Source organism: Chelonoidis abingdonii, chromosome 3 (assembly GCF_003597395.2).
Source record: "Chelonoidis abingdonii isolate Lonesome George chromosome 3, CheloAbing_2.0, whole genome shotgun sequence".
NCBI classification, from domain to species: Eukaryota; Metazoa; Chordata; order Testudines; family Testudinidae; genus Chelonoidis; species Chelonoidis abingdonii.
Window position 1 is genome coordinate 103,994,625 of NC_133771.1, and position 22,286 is coordinate 104,016,910.

Consider the following 22,286-nt stretch of genomic DNA (forward strand, 5'->3'; position numbering starts at 1 on the left):
TGATTTTCTCTGAATAGTGCAATCATTGCTACAGAGCACTACTTGCGGAGTCTTAATGTTGTTATGAAATACCAGGTGTGTATAATAATAAACTAGTACATTATTATGATGTCATCTGGAGCCAAAAATTCTAATTGTGTTAAACGTTTCTAAAATTATTTTGTAGTTACAATTCCAAGTTGTAATTTAGGGCATATTTAGCATTTTTTCTCTAGTAAGGGATTAAACAGCCTTTTCATGTTTTATGTGTCAACGGAAACATTTTGATAGCTCGGAGCATGTTTCTCTCAATAAGACAAAAATATTAAATGTACTGACAGTATTTGGGCTTTATTGCATTAAGTAAGTTGCAATAACAAAAATGAGATATTGGACCCTCTAAATTATCTACTGTGCTTGTTTCCTCCCTTCCACTCTCATTCATTTGGGACATCAGAACCCCTTGGGCTCTGTGCCCTCATCCCTCCCCAGAACACATGAGCAGGAACCTACTACCTTCTACACCAAGAGATGATGCATAAGTAAGGCTAAGATTTTGTCATGGTTATTTTTAGTAAAAGTCAGGGACGGGTCACAGGCAATAAACAGAAATTCACGGAAGCTGTGATCTGTCTGTGACATTTGCTGCTGCAGCTCGTGGTTTCTCCTGCCACCGTGGTGGCTGGGAGCTGTGGGGTTCCCCCTCTGCCCGCAGCAGCTGGAAGCTGCAGTGACCATATTTCTCCAAGAGAAAATGGGACACCCCCAACTGCTCACCCGAGGTGTCCCCCTGCCATGCAAGGCTCTCACCCATTGTTGGAACCGTGAAGAGGGCCCCCTCAGGAGTCTGTCACCTGTCGCTGGAACTTGCAAGAGGCCCCCTGTTGCTGCTGTCGACGGAACCCTGCCAACGGCCCTGCTGGCTGCCAGCTCCAGAGTGCCACAGCCTCTGGGGCTGAAGAAGAGAATTTCATGGAGTCTCTGGAAATAATGTATTCTGTGACTTCCATGGCCTCCGTGACATAAACATAGCCTTACGCAAAAGGCCCTGCTCCCCTGATGAGAGAGATGCAGAGGTAGCCAGCAGGGAGAACAGGCCATTCTAGATCTGTTGGACACACTCTCATCCCCCCAAATCCTCTGTCCCCTGAAATACAAGGGCAGGAGCACATGAGTTTCCTCCTGCCCTGGGCAATGGCCCAAGGAGTCCATTGCTGCCTTAGGGCAGCTGCTGTGGTGTAATGGAAGTATGCTCTCAATGACTCCAGATGATTTCACATCCTGCTGATGTCAGCAGAATTGTTAATTGATCTAAAATGTGAAAGTTCAAGAAGTGGGGGCAATATGGGATTGACTGCTAATTAGAGATTGATCCTGAAAGAGAGAGATGCAGAGAAAAAGGAGATAACTGGCATTAAAATAAAACAAAAGCTGAAAGTAATACAATATAATAGGAGGCATTAAAAGCAAAGTAAAAGTTTCTGTGAGATGGCTGGGGTGAAGGAAGGACATGTTGGTTCAACAATAGGGGAGCATATTGGTTGAGGTGTCTGTGCAGAGGGAGAAAAAATATGTGGCTAGGATCGGAATATGGCTTGAGGAAACCACAATTAAAAAATGTAACTGAAGTACCTTTGACTGTTGCTCACATTAACTGTCTTTTTCAGTTTACTTTGTCTAACTGCAGTGTAGTCTCTTTGGACAGGGAATGTATGTTTTTTACATAGTTATATAGGTCCTACACAATGGGAGCTTGATCGTGATTGGGGGATGTGGGAATTTAATAATAATAATACTCCAGATTGCTTACAGTAGAGGATGAAGGTTTTTAGTTCTTTCCTGCATGTGATCAAATTGATTCTTTCGAAAGATTAAAGAGTGAAAAGTTGAACTGTGCATTCTTTGCTTTTATATACTTCACTAATTTCTAGTACAGAACACCACTAGATTTACAGAAAGAGACAAAGTGCTAAATAACTTTTAACAAGTTTGGTTTCAGCAAGGTACATCTTGGCCTTAAGTTGCTCTCACATCTCAATGCTATAGCAAACAACTGGTAACTTTTAAAAATAAAAGCATTGAACAGAGAAAGAAAGAGAAACAGATATACCCCGTATCTGATCCCCTCAGCACGCATATATGAACAGTTGAAAAGATTCTAATTTGCTTTGCTTATATTAACTTTGTTTTTGTCAGAGACTTTTAAATTAACAATTTAGAAAACAGCTGAGATCCATACTTAAATGTCGTAATGTTTAGATTATATAATTGAGGGGAGAGATAGCTCAATGGTTTGAGCATTGGCCTACTAAACCCAGGGTTATAAATTCAATCCTTGAGGGGGCCATTTAGGGATCTGGGGCAAAAATCTGTCTGGGGATTGGTCCTGCTTTGAGCAGGGGGTTGGACTAGATGACCTCCTGAGTCCCCTCCAACCCTGACATTTTATGATTCTATGAATTCAGAAAAAACATGGACAGCTCCTAAAATCCATTTTACATATTCCTAGAGGGATGTTTTGTTCCTGTCATTATTTCCTCACCCAGCTCTGAAATCTAGAGATCATTGTAAATTTCCTCTCATTATCTCTGAATGTTAGTTGAACTGAGTTTAAAAATATATAACAGTACCATGTAACAGTAATCTTTTGTTTCAGTCCAAATAAGTAATATTTAAATGTTACTTGAAACACTTTATAAATGGAAAATCAGGAATATAGAGTCAAATCTTGCTTGTTCATTTATATTAATATTGAAGTCTCTAGGAATATTTGCTTGGGTACTGTGACATGGGTTTGGCCCATCCACTCTACACTTAGAAAGCAATTCTAAGAGCTATGAAAATGTTAAGATAGGATACAGAAAAATGTGAAATTGGCTAGAAAACTGGGTAGAAAAACGATTTATTAAATCCATCTGTAGACAAAAACACACATTATAAAATCACATACAACTAATTCTTCAATGAGACAAAGCCAAATTGAAAAGACTCTGCTCTAATCCAAAACTGATCCTTCACAGCCCATCCATCAGGCAAAACCTGAGTCAATAGATGGGCTTGTGAGGTATATTCAGTTAGAGGGACCCAGTACCACTGTTAAAGGCCCTCTTTTGAAAATTATATATTACCAGTTCCCAGATGTAAAAATCAAGAGACTGTCAACTTGATGTCCCAGGTGATATCAACTGTTTGCATAAGGCACACACACACACAAAAAGACTATGTCTAAGGTAACCAGGACCTGAAACAAATTAGCAGCCACTAGCAGTCTGTGGAACAGTAGGCTAATATGTTTCATTTGTAATATCCTACAGAGAAAGGCAGATGAATCTGCACTTGCTGAAATTTGTGAGACATCTTCATGTATAGCTCCACTTAGAACACACTGCAGGAATCCAGCCTGGTGATAGAAAAGGCTTGAGTGACTGGGGAGGTATACATGCATAAGGAACAGTCAGACCCTTTTGTCAAGCACAGATGAGTAAAAGTACGTTGGTCCATTGATCTTATCTGGGCATCCAGAAACTTACAGGTTTTATTCATATGGTGAAGGCTGCAAACTTCATTTTAAAAATTGGCAAGGATACCCTAATGAAAAGAACATATCACATCTGCTGTTACCTCTAGATGTGTTTCTAATTCAGCCAACATCACTTTTTACCTGAACTAGGTTTCAGTCCACCATCTAATTCTCACACAAGCCCCTAGTACCATAGAGACATTGGAAAAGTAGAGGGGAGTGCTGTTCAGATATGATTATAAGAATGTACACACACCCTTGTAGGTAAGTGTATGTGTGGGCATAATGAATGAAATAACCTACCATATCTGATAGGATATGAAAGTTCTTAGTTGCCATGATGATAGCTTGCATATAAAAATAATCATAGGGCTGGAAGGGACCTCGAGATATCATCTAGTCCAGTCCCCTGCACTCATGGCATGACTAAGTATTATCTAGACCAAATACTAAAGATAGATCAAAATAAATGATGTAGATTCTACTAGTGCCTCTAAGGGTACATCTACACTGCAGACTCCTTATATAAGCGTATAGAGTACATACACTGCATGCCTCCCTAGCATGTGTATAAACAGCAACGTAGACAGTGAGGGACTGCTTAGGTGAATAAAGACATGCATGAATCCTTAAGGTACACCTCTACCCCAATATAACACTGTCTTCAGGAGCCAAAAAATCTTACTGTGTTATAGGTGAAACCGCATTATGTGGAACTTGCTTTGATCTGCCAGAGTGTACAGCCCTGCCTCCCCAGAGTGCTGCTTTACCGTGTTATATCCAAATTCATGTTATATTGGGTCATGTTATGTCAGGGTAAAGGTGTATGTACCCTATGTGGCTGCTTATACATCCAAGCAATACCTCCCTTTTCTACACGGATACTTTTTAGCAGTGTTGTGACCTGTTGCTGGAGTCTTTCTCCACTGCTGGGAATTGCTGAAACCTTTCCCCTCCAAAGGGAAACACTCCAGCAGCAGGGAAAAGTTTTGGCAGGGCAGAGGCAGAGGCGAAAGCGGATCTGTCAGCTTGCCGCTACTGGAGCCTTTCCCTGCCACAGGGAGTTGCCAGAGTCTCTCTCTCTACCTCAGTGAAAGACTCCAGCTGTGGGGAAAAGCTCTGACGGGTAGTCTGTGGAGCTGCTAGAACTTTTTCTTGCTGCCTCCTCACTGCCAGGGCCTTTCACTGATGTGTGTAGCTACATACTGCTTCATGGACACAGCCTGCTTTTTACCACGAGGTGTAGCTCCGTGTATCCTACGCAGTGCCACCAGTGGTGTGCAGTATAGACATAGCCTAAGAATATATCTGTTTTGCAGGTAATTACTGCCACCTAGTGACTATAAAATCAACATCCTATCAGTGAAGTAAAAGGTTAATATTTCATTGACAATAGCTAAGGAAAAAATTCATTGCAGTAGGTGAGGAAAACCACATACAATACAACTTCCATCACTGAGTTGTATGTCTTATAGCCCTTATGGCACTAAAAATGTAGTCACTGATCTCTCTGCCTCCTACAACTATTTCACATGTACAAAAATGTCTATTGAAAATGGTTATTAAAACTAACAGATCTTGTTTCTCAACTAAAGCATATATTTATTCTTATACCTGCATGCCACTTATCTCCTGTTATCAACAAGATAAAGTAAGGAAAGTAATAGTGCTTCCTATCCCAAAGTACTTTGAAACTGGTTACAATGATATACAAACTATTACAAAGGATCCTTTCAAGCACCAATGAAGTACCACTGGAGTGAAATGCAGCATCTTTTTAACACAACACAATAACGTTATGCAATAGTTTAGGATAGGAGGTGAAGTAAAATGCCATATTTACTTGAAATTTCAAGACAAATTAGGGAAGCAGAATGTTAAGTAGTAAAGTTGGAATTTGGCCAGTACACTGAAGATTTCTGGAAAGTTTGAGCAAAATAGCTCTTGAAAGAGTGAACAACAATATTCTTCCCCCCAGCAGCAGTCTGGCAGGGGACCTCAATCTTTTGTGTGGTACACCTCAACAATGACTGGCCTTTGTAATTTCAAATTTAGCATGGTCGTACTGCAGTACTTAAATGAGCAGTGTATATTTGAAAAATACTCATTTTAGAAGAGCAAACTTATAATGTTTGAAAATGCAGAGCTGCATTTATACAGTAAGCAATTCTTATTAGATGTGATGCACAGGCGTTAAAAAGACATCATCTATTTGAAAGCTAGACTGTTTTAAAAAACAAGTTAAATAGTATTTTGTGGTATTACACCTGTCATCATGTCCCCCAGACAATTTCTGTGGTTTTACATTTTTTAATTAAAAAAAATTTCTCTATTGCTCTGTGAAAGAGACACAAAAATGGAAAAACTGGCAAATTAGTCGCAAAGGGAAACAATGAAAAATGACAATACACAAAGTAAGTACACTGAAAAAGAGAATTTTTCCCTTTGATTGTTCAGTTACTGTAATCTTAAAAATCACACTTAAAATTCAGAAAATTATTTCCCTGTTATTGGTGCAAGTAATAATTAAGTTGAAACTGTCCTGTTGACTGTTAATAAGTGACACAAGCTCAGTTAATTCAAAGCAAGGAGCAGAGCTGTAGAGCTAGAACAGAGATAGAGGAGCCCAGAGTTAATGAGACTTCCTTAAAGATGTGCCCAATGCTTGGATTTTGCCACAGGAATTAATGTTGGCTAACTGAGTACTGAACATGTGCATTTGAAAATTTTAAATTCTGTAGGTGCACACTTATGCTCAAATCCTGGTCCCTTAGCGTCAGTGGGAGATTTGCCATCGATTTCAATGAGATCAGGATATTGCCTTTAAAGAGCAATGCAATATGCATCTTTACACAACTAGTTATATGTTGAGTTTCAGAAACTGGTTATGAGACTCACATACTCTCATCAGCTCTCTAATACCTTTGTTGTTCCCGCAACATGCATTTGCAGAATGTTTTTGATTGCATGTAGGAATCAAAGACCTCATTGCCCCTATGATGCTCTCCCAACATCAGATCTCTGTTTAACAGTCTGGGACTGCACTGCAGTGCTAGCCCAAGGTGTGGCCATGGTCAGTCATATTTACAGTACCATTGCCTGGGACCAGATCCTCAGGTGTAATCTAACATAGCTCTCTCTGGCAACCCCCAGAGCTATGCTGCGTTCTTAGCTACCTCTTCCAGACAGTCTCAGGAACGCCTCTGTTCTACTTTCTAGATAGAGATCTGTCTTTAACAACTGTGATTCCTTCTCCCTGGTTCCCAACCCTGGACTAATTAGCTGAGTCTCTACTGGGCAGAAGTTTACACCTCTAACACCCATGTTTCTGGAGAGTGTATGGTTAAGCATAACCATGTGTTTCTGGAAAATAAATATTTTCCCAAAAGCATCTACATTCTGATAGGGAATTTTGGCAGGGAAGGTGTATGAACAATAAGGAGTGAATTCACTGGTAATCATTCACAAAACAAAATACTCAAGGCTTTAATAAATGTTTGCTCTGTAACCCTGGGCAGGTCTGTCTCAGTTTCCTTTTCTATAAAATGGGGCAAATAATACCTATAGGACTGGTATAGGTATAAGTAACACAAAGGTATTGTGAGGCTTAATTAATAAAATTGAAGTCTCTGAATGGGAATACAAAAAAATAAATGTATTACTATATCAGAGATTTTTTCTTCCCTTCACAGAGCAGTTGGTGCTCTTTTAAAAAGCAAAGATGCAGTAGAAGAACTCCTACAAGGAAAACATTTGGATTTATCATTTCAAGGAATTGATGATTTTAGAAATGAAGTTGTATTTGTGAAGTTTGCAGCGAGTGACCATATAGCCGCACTTACGGAGATATCAGGTAAAACTTGTTAATATCATTACAAAGTGCTCAGAATGCTCTTCTAAGCTCTTGCTAATATAGGACTATGTTATCCACTAAATAGGCAGTACAGTAACTCACTCCTAACTTAAAGTTGTCCCACTTAACGTTGTTAAGTTGCTGATCAATTAGGGAACATACTCATTTAAAGTTGTGCAATGCTCTACTCTTACGTTGTTTGGCTGCCTGCTTTCTCCACAGCTGGCAGCCTCCCTGTGCCTCCCGCCCACTGGCAGACCCCGCGGATCAGCGCCTTCCCTCTCCTCCCCCTGCCACCTGCCCACGGCAATCAGCTGGCTTGCGGCGTTTTGGAGGCAGGAAGGAGTGGGGGAGAAGCTAGAATGCAGTGTGCAAAGTAAAGGGGGAGGAGGTGGTGGGGGAGACGAGGCAGATCAAGGGTTGGGGCTTGGGGGAAGGAATGGAGTGGGCAGGCCGAGGGTTGAGCCCAGGGCTGCCTCCAGGCACTAGCACAGCTAACAGGTGCCTGGGGTGGCCAGCAGAAAGGGGCAGCACTTCCGGCTCTTTGGCAGTGGGTCCCTCAGTCCATCCTGGAGGGAAGGACCTGCCGCCAAATTGCTGCTGAAAAATATGAAGCAGCAGTGGTAGAGCTGCAGCCGCTGATCACTTTTTTTTTTTTTTTTTTTTGGTGGGGGGGTCAGTTGGGGTGGCAAAAATGCTGGAGCCGGCCCTGGTTGAGCCCCTTGCACTTGCAGAGTAGGGAAAGCTGCCCTGGAACCTATGCCTCCCCCCATTTACATTAATTTTTATGAGGAAACTGGATTCACTTAACATCATTTCACTTAAAGTCACATTTTTCAGGAACATAACTACAACGTTAAGTGAGGAGTTACTGTAATTACAATTGGAGCTTACACATTCTTCTGTTGGGAGGGCTGGTATTTCAGACCACAACATTCATGGATTTTTTGAGCTCCATGGACGCCCTCTGCAGTGATTCGTGGCCCATCTTTGCACTGTTCATCCCAAAATCCATGTTTAGTATCTGCCCTAGAACCACCCTCCTAAAGGAAGTTAACTACATCATGGAGGAGAAAGATAGGTAAGTTAACATTGATTGAGTCAGGATTAACTTCTTTACAAGTTTCATGGGTTGGGTGTGTTGAGACCGTACATCTCCATGGCTTTCTCCTTGATTCAGCTCATTCCCCATGCTCATACCTGAAACCTCATGGAGCACCCTGAGATGGCTGAAAAGGCAATAACATTCCCTGTCACCCTGGGTCATAGAACCATACAATTAGAAGGGATCACAAGGGTCATCTAGTTTAACCCTCTTCTCAGCTGCAGGCTTTGTTGTGTCTAAACCATTCAAGACAGATGGCTATCCAGCCTCCTTTTGAAAACTTCCAGTGAAGGAGCTTCCATGACCACTCTAAGCAGTCTGTTCCATTATGATTCTGTTACTACTGTTAGGAAGTTTTTCCTGAGATTTAATCTAAATCTGCTGTGCTGTAGTTTGAACCCACTGCCTCTTGTCCTGCTTGCTGTGGCAAGAGAGAACTTTTCTTCATTATTTTTATGACAGCCTTTCAAATATTTGAAGATCACTATTATGTCCCCCCTTAATCACCTCTTTTCCAAACTAAACATACCTTGTTCCTTCAGCCTTTTCTCATACAATTTGCATTCCATACTTTTGATCATCTTTGTCACTCAGCTTTGGATCCTTTCCAGTTTCTCTACATCCTTTCTATACATTGGTGAGCAGCTGAGCCTAACCAGCACCAAGTAGAGCAGTATTATCACCTCCTGTGATTTGCATGCTATGCCTCTGTTAATGCAATCTAAAATTTTGTTTGCTTTTTTCTGTAACAGCATCACATTGTTGACTCATGTTGACATTGTGATCCACCACGACTTCCAGATCCTTCTCAGCAGTGGTGTTGCCAACCCAGTTTCCCCCCTTCTGTCTTTGTGCATTTGTTTTTTATTCTCTGTAGCACCTTACATTTGTCTTTGTTGAATTTCATTTTGTTGTCTATAGCCCAGTTCTCCATTTCATCAAATACTTATACCCTACCTTTGCTGTAATTAGGGTATATCATCCATAATTAATCCCACTGGATTAGAAACAAACAACAAAGACAAATAGGAGGTCAAATGCAGACCCTCTTCCCATGGGTGTGAAAGTTCCCTAGCCAGTAGGACATGGGCAGACCAGGAGAGGGGTGGGACCTGAGAATCTGCCTCACGAAGTGGGCGTGGGGTGTAAAAGTCCCTGTCACTGAATTGGGCTCCCAGGGCACCCCCTGAACTCACATAGCTTTTGGTCTTTGTTTCCAGGCAGCCAACACCACACCTCCATCTAAGGGCTCTGCTCTTCTCCTAGGTCTGACATCAGCTGAGCTGGGCTTCTCCCTTTTACATCTTCCCTCCAGGCCTGACATACCTTGCAGGGGTGGTAGGGCTTCTTGAGCCCAGTATAGTCTGTTAACCTCATCACATACACCCTGTCACAGTCCCACATGGTTGCTTCAGTTTTTGGGCTGAAGGTAGCCTCTGTGGAGGAACTTTGGAGCCATGCTGCAGATTGTAGAGTGAGAATTCTTTCCCCCTCCACCATGTATCTGCTCAGCACCTAGTCTGGCTTCTCAGACTGAGTGCTGTGCTTAGAATTTGAGTTTAAATAAAAACAAACAGACATGGCAAACATAAATGTTGATTGTGTTCCTGCTGCAAAGTGTTCTAAGCACGTACTTTTTATATTTAAAAAATAATGAATTTCAGTAATTACTTCGAAGAAGTGTCAGGTATAGGTGTCAGCATTATTTTGTGTTAGCAGCAGCATGATTTTCATGGCAGTTGTGGGTTCATCATGAAATCCAAAAGATTGGAGTGTAGATATCACTACTGTTTTTTTGTTTCTAAATCTAACTCCAATGTATTTTAGAACAGAAAGTTCTGAAAGAAATAAAAATAAATTTATTTATTTTGTGGCTCACTCTTTTTTTTTTTTTAGCCTATCTATCATGTATCTTAAGATCATTTAGCAGACCATATTAGCAACTTATTATGTCTGATTGTGGAAAAAGCCCTACTGAAACTATAACTATGCATTCTCTTTTCAAATTATTTAGTTTAGATATTCATATACATTTTTAAATGCTTATTGAAAGTGCTAAATATCTATTATATTTTATTTATATACATAAAACACAGCATTTACTCCAAAACAAAAAGAAATAAAACCATTCTGGCCACAAATCCCCATCACTGGTGACCACATCCTTGAAGTATAGTGATACCATGCGATAACTGTAGAATTGCTATTGTATTTTAGTGTTCATGATCCCATAAGAACATAAGAATGGCCGTACTGAGTCAGACCAAAGGTCCTTGTAGCCCAGTAACCTGTCTACCGACAGTGGCCAATGCCAGTGCCCCAGAGGGAGTGAACCTACAGGTAGTGATCAAGTGATCGCTCTCCTGCTGTCTATCTCCACCCTCTGACAAACAGAGGCTAGGGACACCATTCCTTACCCATCCTGAATAGCAGCCATTAATGGACTTAACCTCCATGCATTTATCCAGTTCTCTTTTGAACTCTGTTATAGTCCTAGCCTTCACAACCTCCTCAGGCAAGGAGTTCACAGGTTGACTGTGCGCTGTGTGAAGAACAACTTCCTTTTCTTTGTTTTTAACCTACTGCCCATTAATTTCATTTGGTGGCCCCTAGTTCTTATATTATGGGAACAAGTAAATAACTTTTCCTTATTTACTTTCTCGATATCACTCATGATTGTATATACCTCTATCATATCCCCCCTTAGTTTCCTCTTTTCCAAGCTGAAAAGTCCTAGCCTCTTTAATCTCTCCTCATATTAGACCCGTTCCAAACCCCTAACCATTTTAGTTGCCCTTCTCTGAACTTAAGTTAGATTAAACTGATTTTGAAAGACACATTTGATTTTTCTGAAAATTTTCCTCATGGTTTTACTACAGAGTTAAGGTTGTTTGGACACCTTAATTTGTATTTCCATATACTTTTCAACATTTAACCTTAACTTTTTGTATTTTCTGGGTTTGCAATGCTTGTTTTGGGGAGAATTACAGCAATGTATTATATCCTAAATTGCTGATATGTACAGTTAACCTTTGAGGGGTCAGGAGAAGAGAGTGGGGATTTGGGGGGAAGAGAATGAAGCAGAAATGTCCATAGGCCTCGGTAGGGGGTGGTGGGGAGAGGACTGTATTTGGGGAAAGGAACCACGTTAGAGAGAATGGCACTACATGAAGAAGAGATCCGTGCTGTAAGGACTTCCCTTGTATTGTAACCTCAGTGCGTATTGTAGCAAAGGCAGCAGTACCATGGGGAGCCTTTCAAGCACTGGATGCCCAAGCTCACATGTGACCATGCAACCTGCAGCAGTAACAGATGGGGCCAAGTGATTTGCTACTGAGAACTTTTGACATGTGAGTCCAGTTTCTCTCATGTCACTGGCTCGTTTCAACTAACAGAATTGTTTGCAGATTAGCTGTAGAGGAAGGGTTGAGTTTTCTCTAATGTCAAAATGGTTTCCCTTGAAAGTGACTTCAACTGTCAACCTAGCTCCATTTGTATAATCATAACAATTAATTAAATATAGCAAATATACCAATTGTTAATTGTTAGTTTCAGTATAACCTGATTTTTTCAAATGTACTTTGTGCATGAGATTTAATGAATCTTAACTATATGAACATTTTGAAGAGTCTTTTATTTTGATACTGAGATCGTTTGGGGGGGAAAGGTTTGACACAAAGTGCTAACTTTCTTAAAGGACACATTCTCAAGTCAATTTTAGTTCAAACAACAGTTTTTACTTGTAAAATCTCAGAAAATTCACTCTGGACTCTGTAATTCAAGGGAGGACCTGTATTCTTAATAAATCACAGAGAGGTCAAATCCATGCTTTAAGTCCAAAACTCAACTCTGTTCTAACTATGGACCCACAACCCACTTGTTTGTAACAGCTATTGGCTTTGGCACATCAGATCAAACCTGTCAAAAAATATAGTTCTTGAAGCTCAGTTAGTATGAGTATAGATCAAAAATAAGTGTAATATCAACTAAGTTCTGCTCTTCAGAAAAGTGGCAGATGGTGCCTGGATCAAAACAAAACAGAGAAGACACATCATTGCATCGCTCTAAAATCTGGGCTTAAAGTATGTTGTTCATAAGTATTTAATAAAAATATCTCAGAGCACAAGAAATGTCTCTAGTTTGTCATTGTCCTTTTAAGCTATGCCAGCAATTTCAACTATTCCTTGGAAAGGTCCCCTTAAAGAGACTTTCAGTACTGATGAATGATCCTTTGTGCTCTGAGGAATGTGAGGTCACACCATTTTTAAATATGGGCATAACCCATATAGAACATTTTTCACAGTAGCAGAGACCACAGCCATCATATTGTCTCTGGTACATCCCAACAGCATATATTAATAAAGGCTTGTTCAATTTTTTTATGCTTTCTCCAGTATCTCATGTATCAGTTCAGTTTCCCAAGCACCTTTTGATTTTAGAGTTTATTAGTCTGCACCTTATAAAAGACAGAATGACAAACAAGCAGAGGTAGGGAACTCATGCAGCAGTTTTGACAAAGTTCCTCCTCTGCCTTGGTGGGTCCTGCACTTATTGGCAGATTTGCTCACCTCAGCAATCTTCCCCACAGTCTGGATCAACGCCTCCTGTGCCTGATCAGGAGTTGGGAGGAACCTGGGCCCGCTCTCTACTCCGGGTTCCAGCCCAGGGCCCAGTGGATTGCAGCTGTCTATAGTGCCTCTTGTAACAGCTGCATGACAGCTACAACTCCCTGGGCTACTTCCCCATGGCCTCCTCCAAACACCTTCTTTATCCTCACCACAGGACCTTCCTCCTGGTATCTGATAACGCTTGTACTCCTTAGTCCTCCAGCAGCACACTCTCAGCTCCTTGTGCCTTTTGCTCCCAGCTCCTCACACACACTTCCTCTCCTCTGGCTCCTCCTCACCTGACTGGTGTGAGCTCCTTTTAAACCCAGGTGCCCTGATTAGCCTGCCTTGATTGGCTGCAGGTGATCTAATCAGCCTGTCTGTCTTAATTGGTTCTAGCAGGTTCCTGATTACTCTAGGGCAGCCCCTGCTCTGGTCACTCAGGGAACAGAAAACTACTCATCCAGTGACCAGTATATTTGCCCTCTGCCAGACTCCTGTACCCCACTGGCTTGGGTCTGTCACACAGTCTACAATAAAGTACACTGCTGCTGGGTACAGTTTTATTATTTGAAGCCGCTCCTGAATTAGAGGTATTTCTAAAATCCAGCCTGCTGGAAGTGGAATAGTGCTCTCAAATCCAAAGTGATTTCAGTGGTTTCTAGCATTATTATTTCAAGTATTTTATGGCCTTTTAGTCCTATGGTAAGTCTTCTTCCCCACTGTCATGTCCCAAAATCTCATTGGGACATTTACAAGATGACTATATATTATACAGAGCATTTTAGAAAGCTATGGTAAGATCGTTCGTAAGCTGATTGCTCTTTTCCAGGTCTCCCATGTAAGAGAATGAATAGTGGCTATTTGTGACCTATTTGGGGTTGTTGGGTTTTTTTTTGCCAGATTTGTGTTTTGTTTTAATTATAATATAATATATACTATTAAAATATAACAGTACTGTTTACTTTAGCCAAGCCTGGATGGACACAGTACGTCTGAGCAAGAGTAAATATCTAATTGTTGGACTTGGTTAGTGAGATGTAATGGAATTTTGGAGGGTGAAATATTTCAGCTTTGGTCTTCTCTTTAACCAGAGAAATCAGATATGCTACAGACCAGAATAAGTCTGAGTTTGAAAACTTCAGAGTAAATGATTCAGATCTTCAAAATAATCCCTGGCTAAAGTAGCTTGGACATTGAAAGCCACCATCTATAAAACTGTAAGAAAGTAAGTGAGAGCACTTGTGAGTAATTTTCTAAATGATCTCAGATTAGTTGTCCAGCTTCTAAGACTGGCATAAGATATGATCAGACTTTGACCCTTCGTCTTCAGTAAGACATTCATTCACAGTAAACAAACTCATAGTTAGATCAATGTATCATTAAAACCTCTACATCAAGGTGTGAGGGGAAAGGGGATAACAAAGCTGGGTATTCTTGGGCAAGTCACCCCTCTGTGCCTCAGTTTCACCATCTGTAAAATAGGGATAATGATGGAGCCCTCCTTTGTAAAATGCTTTGAGATCTGCTGATGAAAACTGCTATCTGTATAAGAGAACCGAGGAGATCACTTTTCATCTTTACAGTGGTTGTAGTTGCAGCCTGCTTAGGTCATTCCTTAGACTTGGGCCTATATTTCAGTCTCCAGACTTCTGCAGTAATATTTGCATTAATTTGGAATTAATTTTGAAACAACTTGGAGAGCTGGACATCTGAAGAAAATGGCAGAAAACTGAAATTGTCTGACTTATGTGACTGATAGAATATTCTGAAATCTTTAACTGTCAGGCATCTGACATTTAGAACTTAGTTGCCTCAGATTCCTGGAATCAAAGTACAGTATCTCTTAAATTCCCACAGAGTAGTTATCAGTGGTTCACAGTCAAGCTGGAAGGGCATATCAAGTGGGGTCCCACAGGGATCAGTTCTGGGTCTAATTCTCTTCAGTGTCTTCAACAACGATTTAGATAATGGCGTAGAGAGTACTTTTAGACAGTCTGCTAAAGATAACAAAGTTGGGAGAGGTTGCAAGTGCTTTAGAGGATAGGATTAAAATTCAAAATGATCTGGACAAGCTGGAGAAATGGTCTGAAGTAAATAGAATGAAATTCAATAAGAATAAATGTAAAGTACTCCACTTAGGAAGGAACAATCAGTTGCACACTTATAAAATGGGAAATGACTGCTAGGAAGGAGTACTGCAGAAAAAGATCTGGGGGTCATAGTGTGTGACAAGCTAAATATGAGTCAATAGTGTAAAACTGTTGCAAAAAAAGCAAACATCATTCTGGGATGTATTGTAAGCAAGACAAGAAGTAATTCGTCCGTTCTACTCTGTGCTGATTAGGTCTCAACTGGAGTATTGTGTCTAGTTCTGGGTGCCACATTTCAAGAAAGATGTGGACAGATTGGAGGAAGTCCAGAGAAGAACAACAAAAATGATTAAAGGTCTAGAAAACATGAGATATGAGGGAAGATTGAAAAAATTAGGTTTGTTTAGTTTGGATAAGAAAAGATTGAGAGGGGACCACGATAGTTTTCAAGTATATAAAAGATTGTTACAAGGAGGAGGGAGAAAAATTGTTCTTAACCTCTGAGGATAGGACAAAAAGAAATGGGCAGAAATTGCAGCAATGGAGGTTTAAGTTGTAATTAAGTAAAACTTCCTGTCAGGGTGGTTAAGCACTGGACTAAATTGCCTGTGGCAGTTGTGGAATCTCCATCACTGGAGATTTTTAAGAACAGTTTAGACAAACACCAGTCAGGGATGGTCTAGATAATACTTAGTCCTGCCATGAGTGCACGGGATTGGACTGCATGACATCCTGAGGTCCCTTCCAGTCCTATTTGCCACAGTAGTTATGCCATTATTCTTTTATCACAAGTATACTATGCTCTGTGAAAACAAACTCAATTTTCTGCATAAGAATAATGCTAAATCCCACTTTTTGTTTAGTCAAGAAGTTGTGGGAATGGATCTTCAGTATATTGTCAGTTATTTGTGTGTCAAAAATTAGGTTTCTTACTTTTTAAATAAGTATCTGTTTCCTTGGCTTCTCAAAATGCAATCTTTTGAATGTTGGCATGGGTGAGAAAAAATGAGGCAGATTTTTGTATGTGTCCAATATGCTCAAAGTGCCAAAACGTTATAAATAACAGGACAGAACAGAGACAAAATCCAATTTTTTAAAAATATACTGAAGTCCTTCAAGCAACACAATTTAGAATATCAGCTAAGAGTAAAATAATTCAGCAAGAAGACCCACCATTTAGTTTTAGTGTTTTGCTGAGAAAACAAAAAGTACTTCTTTTACATTTAAAGAATGACAATTAAAAAAAAACCCCAACAGAACCCATTCAAGATAAATGTGTATTTCTAACCTTAATGAAGTCAAGACCTCTTTTTTTATTTCGGTTCCAGTGTTACACGGCATTAATGTACCGTTCTCATTCAGGCAAATCTGAAGTCACTGGGGATTAGGACTGAGGTCCCAATTTGGGAACTAGCTCCACACAGGCACAGGGAGCCAATTGCAGGATTGAGGCCTAATTCCACTGGATTTAATTGGAAAATGGGGAATTTTGTTTGGACACACACAATACAAATATTTAAAAAAAGATGTCCCTTTTACCTGTACCAGACCTCAAGACTAGTTTTACATATATAGAAAATGCAAGGTCATTTATGATATTTGCATGTGTAAGCAAGAAAATATTGAGCAGGAATAGGGAGGTGTTGTTACTACTATGTACAGTATTAGTGAGAACATTCCTAGAATATTGTGGCCAGTTCCTGTATCCACAATTTAAAAAGCATGTTGACAAATTGGAAAGGTTTCAGAAAAGAGTTAAGAATGATTTGAGGTTTGGTAAACCTACCTTCCAGTGAGAGATTGTTAAACTAGATTGAGTTTCTTTAAAGAGAAAGTTAAGAGGTGACTTGATCACAGATTGTAAGTACCTACATGGGGAGAGTATTTATATTGCTTCAGTCTTCAGGGCTGAGGATGTTAGGGAGATTCCCAAACCTGAGCCGTCCTTTGTAGGTGACAAATCTGAGAAATAGTCACAGATTGAAGTGTCATTAGAAGAGGTTTTGGAATTAATTGATAAACTTAAAAAGTAACAAGTCACTGGGACCAGATGGCATTCACCCAAGAGTTCTGAAAGAACCCAAATGTGAAATTGCGGAACTATTAACTGTGATTTATAATCTGTCCTTTAAATTGGCTTCTGTACCCAGTGACTGGAAAATAGCTAATGTAACGCCAATATTTAAAAAGGACTCTAGAGGTGATCCCAGCAATTACAGACCGGCAAGTCTAACATCAATACTGGGCAAATTAGTTGAAACAATAGTAAAGAATAAAGTTGTCAGAAACGTAGAAGAACCTTTGGAGGACAGGGTCAAAATTCAAAATGATCTGGACAAATTGGAGAAATGGTCTGAGGTAAACCGAATGAAGTTCAATAAAGACAAATGCAAAGTGCTCCACTTAGGAAGGAACAATCAGTTTCACACACATAAAGCCTTTGACAAGGTCCCTCACCAAAGGCTCTTACATAAATTAAGTTGTCATGGGATAAGAAGGAAGATCCTTTCATGGACTGAGAACTGGTTAAAAGACAGGGAACAAAGGGTAGGAATAAATGGTAAATTTTCAGAATGGAGAGGGTAACTAGTGGTGTTCCCAAGGTCAGTCCTAGGACCAATCCTATTCAACTTATTCATAAATGATCTGGAGAAAGGGGTAAAAAGTGAGGTGGCAAAGTTTGCAGATGATACTAAACTGCTCAAGATAGTTAAGACCAAAGCAGACTGTGAAGAACTTCAAAAAGATCTCACAAAACTAAATGATTGGGCAACAAAATGGCATGAAATTTAATGTGGATAATGTAAAGTAATGCACATTGGAAAAATAACCCCAACTATACATACAATATGATGGGGGCTAATTTAGCTACAACTAATCAGAAAAGAGATCTTGGAGTCATTGTGGCTAGTTCTCTGAAGACGTCCACGCAGTGTGCAGTGGCAGTCAAAAAAGCAAACAGGATGTTAGGATTCATTCAAAAAGGGATAGAGAATAAGACGGAGAATATCTTATTGCTCTATATAAATCCATGGTATGCCCACATCTTGAATACTGCGTACAGATGTGGTCTCCTCATCTCAAAAAAGATATACTGGCATTAGAAAAGGTTCAGAGAAGGGCAACTAAAATGATTAGGGATTTGGAGCAGGTTCCATATGAGGAGAGATTAAAGAGGCTAGAACTTTTCAGCTTGGAAAAGGGGATACTAAGGAGTGGGGGTATGATAGAGGTATATAAAACCGTGAGTGGTGTGGAGAAACTGAATAAGGAAAAATTATTTACTTGTTCTCATAATATAAGAACTAGGGGCCACCAAATGAAATTAATGGGCAGCAGGTTAAAAACAAAGAAAAGGAAGTTGTTCTTCACACAGCGCACAGTCAACCTGTGGAACTCCTTGCCTGAGGAGGTTGTGAAGGTTAGGACTATAACAGGGTTTAAAAGAGAGCTAGATAAATTCATGGTGGTTAAGTCCATTGATGGCTGCTATTCAGGATGGATAAGGAATGGTGTCCCTAGCCTCCATTTGTCAGAGGGTGGAGATGGATGGCAGGAAAGAGATCACTTGATCGTTACCTGTTAGGTTCACTCCCTCTGGGGCACCTGGCATTGGCCAGTGTCGGTAGACAGAATACTGGTTTACATGGACTTTTGGTCTGACCCAGTATGGCCATTATGTTCTTATTTCTGACATTTTTAATCTAGTAGACAAGGCATAAAACTATCCAATGCCTGGAAGCAGAAGCTAGACCAATTCAGATTAGAAATAAGTAATTTTTTTTTACAATGAGGATAATTAACAATTGGAATAACTTGCCCAGAGGTATGGTGGATTATCCATCACTTGAAATCTTTAAATCAAGAATTGATATCTTAAAAATAAACTGGTGCTCAATCATAAATTACAGGCATCAATTGGTGAAATTCTACTGCCTATTTCATGCAGTAGGAAGGACTAGAGAATCACAATAGTCACTTCTGCCATTAAAATCTAAGAATCTGTTTCAAATAACAGTGCCTCATTTTTTATCCCTTTCCCATACAAGGAATAAGACAATGAGAAGGATGTGAAAACAAACATACATTGCTAGATTGCATTACATTCCTTTTTTCTATTTTCAGAAATCAGTAACTTTCAGGAGTGTTGAAAAGGAGACTATCTCTGAGTTGTAGCAGAAAAATCCAAAACTCTTTTCAATTTACATATTTTCTTCCCAAGTCATGACCTCAGATTCTGTAAGTGAAAGAGATCTGGATCAAGGATGAGGACAAGGAAGAAGGAATACTTTCCCCAACCTTTGTAGTAGCCTCTACATTGATGCTCTGGGGAGATCCTGTTCGATGGATGAGGGAGTCGGGGGAGCAGGTTTAGAGGGAAGCAGGGCTTGAGGATGGCTGCGCTGTCTTCAACATTATCCTCTTGGAAACTCATGAGGAACCCAGGAACAAGACAGAATGATGTGATGTAAACTGAGAATGAGAAGTCAGTGTCTTTTGTGTGAATTTTTTCTGAGTCAGAGATAATCTGGACAGCTTCAGCGAGCATTTCACCACTGATCCCAAATGAGTAGTAAACAGCATCTTCACTCAGTGGGGAACCCCAACTTGGGAGGGCAAATGCGAAGTGCAACATATACTGCTCCAGGGGATTTCAAGTCAGTACTTCCGGGGTGATGCTCTCCTCTCTTGGACAGATCACTTCAGTTACGTCTTCCATCCCATCCTACAACTACCACCTCGAGTTCTACAGAAGATTCAGTGAGACATTGCACAAGTTATCGTGATTGCCCCCAGATGGCCCAGACAGTTCTTGTTTCCAAGCCTCCTACAAATGTCATCCTGTCCTATCAGCATTTGCACCTTCCCAGATCTTGATCCAGAAAAATGGCAAGGTCAAGCATCTCAAACCCAATGCTCTTCATTTCATGGCTTGGTGTTTGGATGGGCCTCAAGCCTATAATGTTCTTGCTCTGAAGCTCTGCAAATCATTCTTAATAATAGCAGAAAAGACTCCAGAAAATGTTACCTAGCCAAGTGGAAACATTTCTCTGTCTGGGCTCAGCAAAGCTATATATCTCCAGAGACAGTGGACATTCCTGCTATTTTGGATTTGTCTTTTTACCGTCAAGATGACAGGCCTTTCTCTGAGAGCACTATGTGTTCACCTGGTGGCAAGTAGCATGTCACTTGCCAATGGACAATTGATCTTTACCTACCCGGTAACAGCCAGGTTTTTGAAAGGCCTGATCAGAAGCTTTCTGTTGGCAAAGAAAGCAACCACTCATTGAGATTTTAATTTAGTGCTTATGACTTTTACTAAGCCACACTTTGAACAGCCAGATACGTGTTCCATGAGGGTTGCCTCCCTCATTGTCATCACCTCGGGCAGAAGGGTTAGGGAACTTGGGGCTTCTTGGTTGAAGGATAAGGTCTTGCTATCACTATGCCCAAAATTCACTCCTAAGACAGTGTCGAAATTTCAAATAAACCAGTCAATTCACTTACCTGTGTTTTTCCTGAACCCCCATGTCTCTAGCAAGGACAGGAGACTTTATTCCCTTGATATGAGACAATCACTGGCATTCTAACTAGAGAAAGCAAAACAGATAAGGAAGGACCTTGACTGTTCGTTGCAGAACGAGTATGAGAACAAGCTGTATTTTCTCAGAGGATTTCTCAGTGGAGCTCTAGCTGTATCCTACTTTGTTATCAATTAATACAGCTTCCTTCCCCACCTGGTGTATGGGCTCACTGTACAAGGGCACAAGCAGTCTTGGTAGCATCATATCAATAGATACCCCTGTGTGATATTTGCAGGGAGATTCACCCACACATTCACGAGATATTACGACTTGTTCCAGGACTCCACTGCTGATGCATCATTGGGAACAGTGGCTCTACAAGCAGCTAAATCATCTGCATCCTTGCACCCTCCTCCTCTCTGAGTACTGCTTCTCAGTCACCCACAGTGAAATATATATAGGGACCAGCACTAGAAGAAAGGGAAGTTACTTACTTTGTAACTGGAGGTTTTTTGAGATGTGTAACCCCCTATCTCTATTCCACTACCCTCCCTCCTTCCCCACTGCTTTGGATCTTGACTAGATTTACAATAAAGAAGGAATTGGAGAGGCATTTGGTCTGCCCTGGCCCTTATACCCTTGATGTGGTGCATAAAGAGAGCAAGGTCACAGGAACATACAAACAGATGCCACTTGCAGGAATTTTCTGGTCTCAGGTGCATGTGCATCCACAGTGGAATACAAATAGGGACCGCACACGTTGAAGGTAAGTAACTTCCCGTTTTTTTTTGTAGGTGGAAGCTTTCTATTTTACAAAGTCCTTCAATGCATCCTCGTACTTTCCTACACCATAGGATGTCAGTACACAGAGCCCCTAGTGTTGGATTTCCCCTTACCTTTCCCATGAACTGCAATTACATGGTTCCTTTCTCAGATCTCATTAGCAGTACAGTTGGGGTCTCTCTTCTTTGTCCCACACCTGGTAGCAATGCACTTTCCTTTTTTTCTCTCCATTAGAGCACACAAGCCCAGAAAGCGTAACTCCATTTCTTCAGATCCCTACTTTTGAAATTTCAGAATCAGAGTTCCAGATGACAAAATAGCACACTGTCATAATGTAACTGTGCTGTGTATTGCATATTTTTTGAGATTTGGAAATACTTACAGTATAGTCATTTTGGAGTTGATTTTGAGCATGTTTTATTTGTCCAAGTTTGAATTAGGCTGGTGATCAGAATTTTTGCGCTTTTAGTTTAATGTTAAGAGTTCTGTTTATCCAATGAACTCTGAGTTAGATACAGAGTGTGAAATCCTCGCCCATTGAAGTCAATGGCCAAATTCCCATTTGGTTTCAATGGGGACAGAATTTCATGGTGGGACTCTGTGGGCTTTCTTGAATTGATATGCCTCCATTAATTAATATTTTCTTCGCAATTTGTCTGTACTAAATTCGTGCTTACAGTTCTCATGGATCTTGAAAACATAACTCCTTCCTTTCACCATGACTTTTATCTCAAATATGCTTAATACTGATAACCAATTGATGGAATGTACATACGATGACAGAATAGTAATGTCCACAAATGTGGTTGTTGATATACCTC

General features: G+C 40.4%; 1 protein-coding gene across 5 annotated transcripts in view; it reads left to right on the forward strand.

Moving 5' to 3' along the window:
- The window catches only part of AKAP7 (A-kinase anchoring protein 7), a 145,440-nt gene that overhangs the window by 22,415 nt on the left and 100,739 nt on the right, over positions 1 to 22,286 (forward strand). For all 5 annotated transcript variants that reach the window (XM_032800788.2, XM_032800792.2, XM_032800791.2 and 2 more), the window contains exon 5: positions 7,192 to 7,352. In XM_032800788.2, coding sequence (XP_032656679.1) covers positions 7,192 to 7,352 — 161 coding nt within the window. The remainder of the gene's footprint in view (positions 1 to 7,191; positions 7,353 to 22,286) is intronic.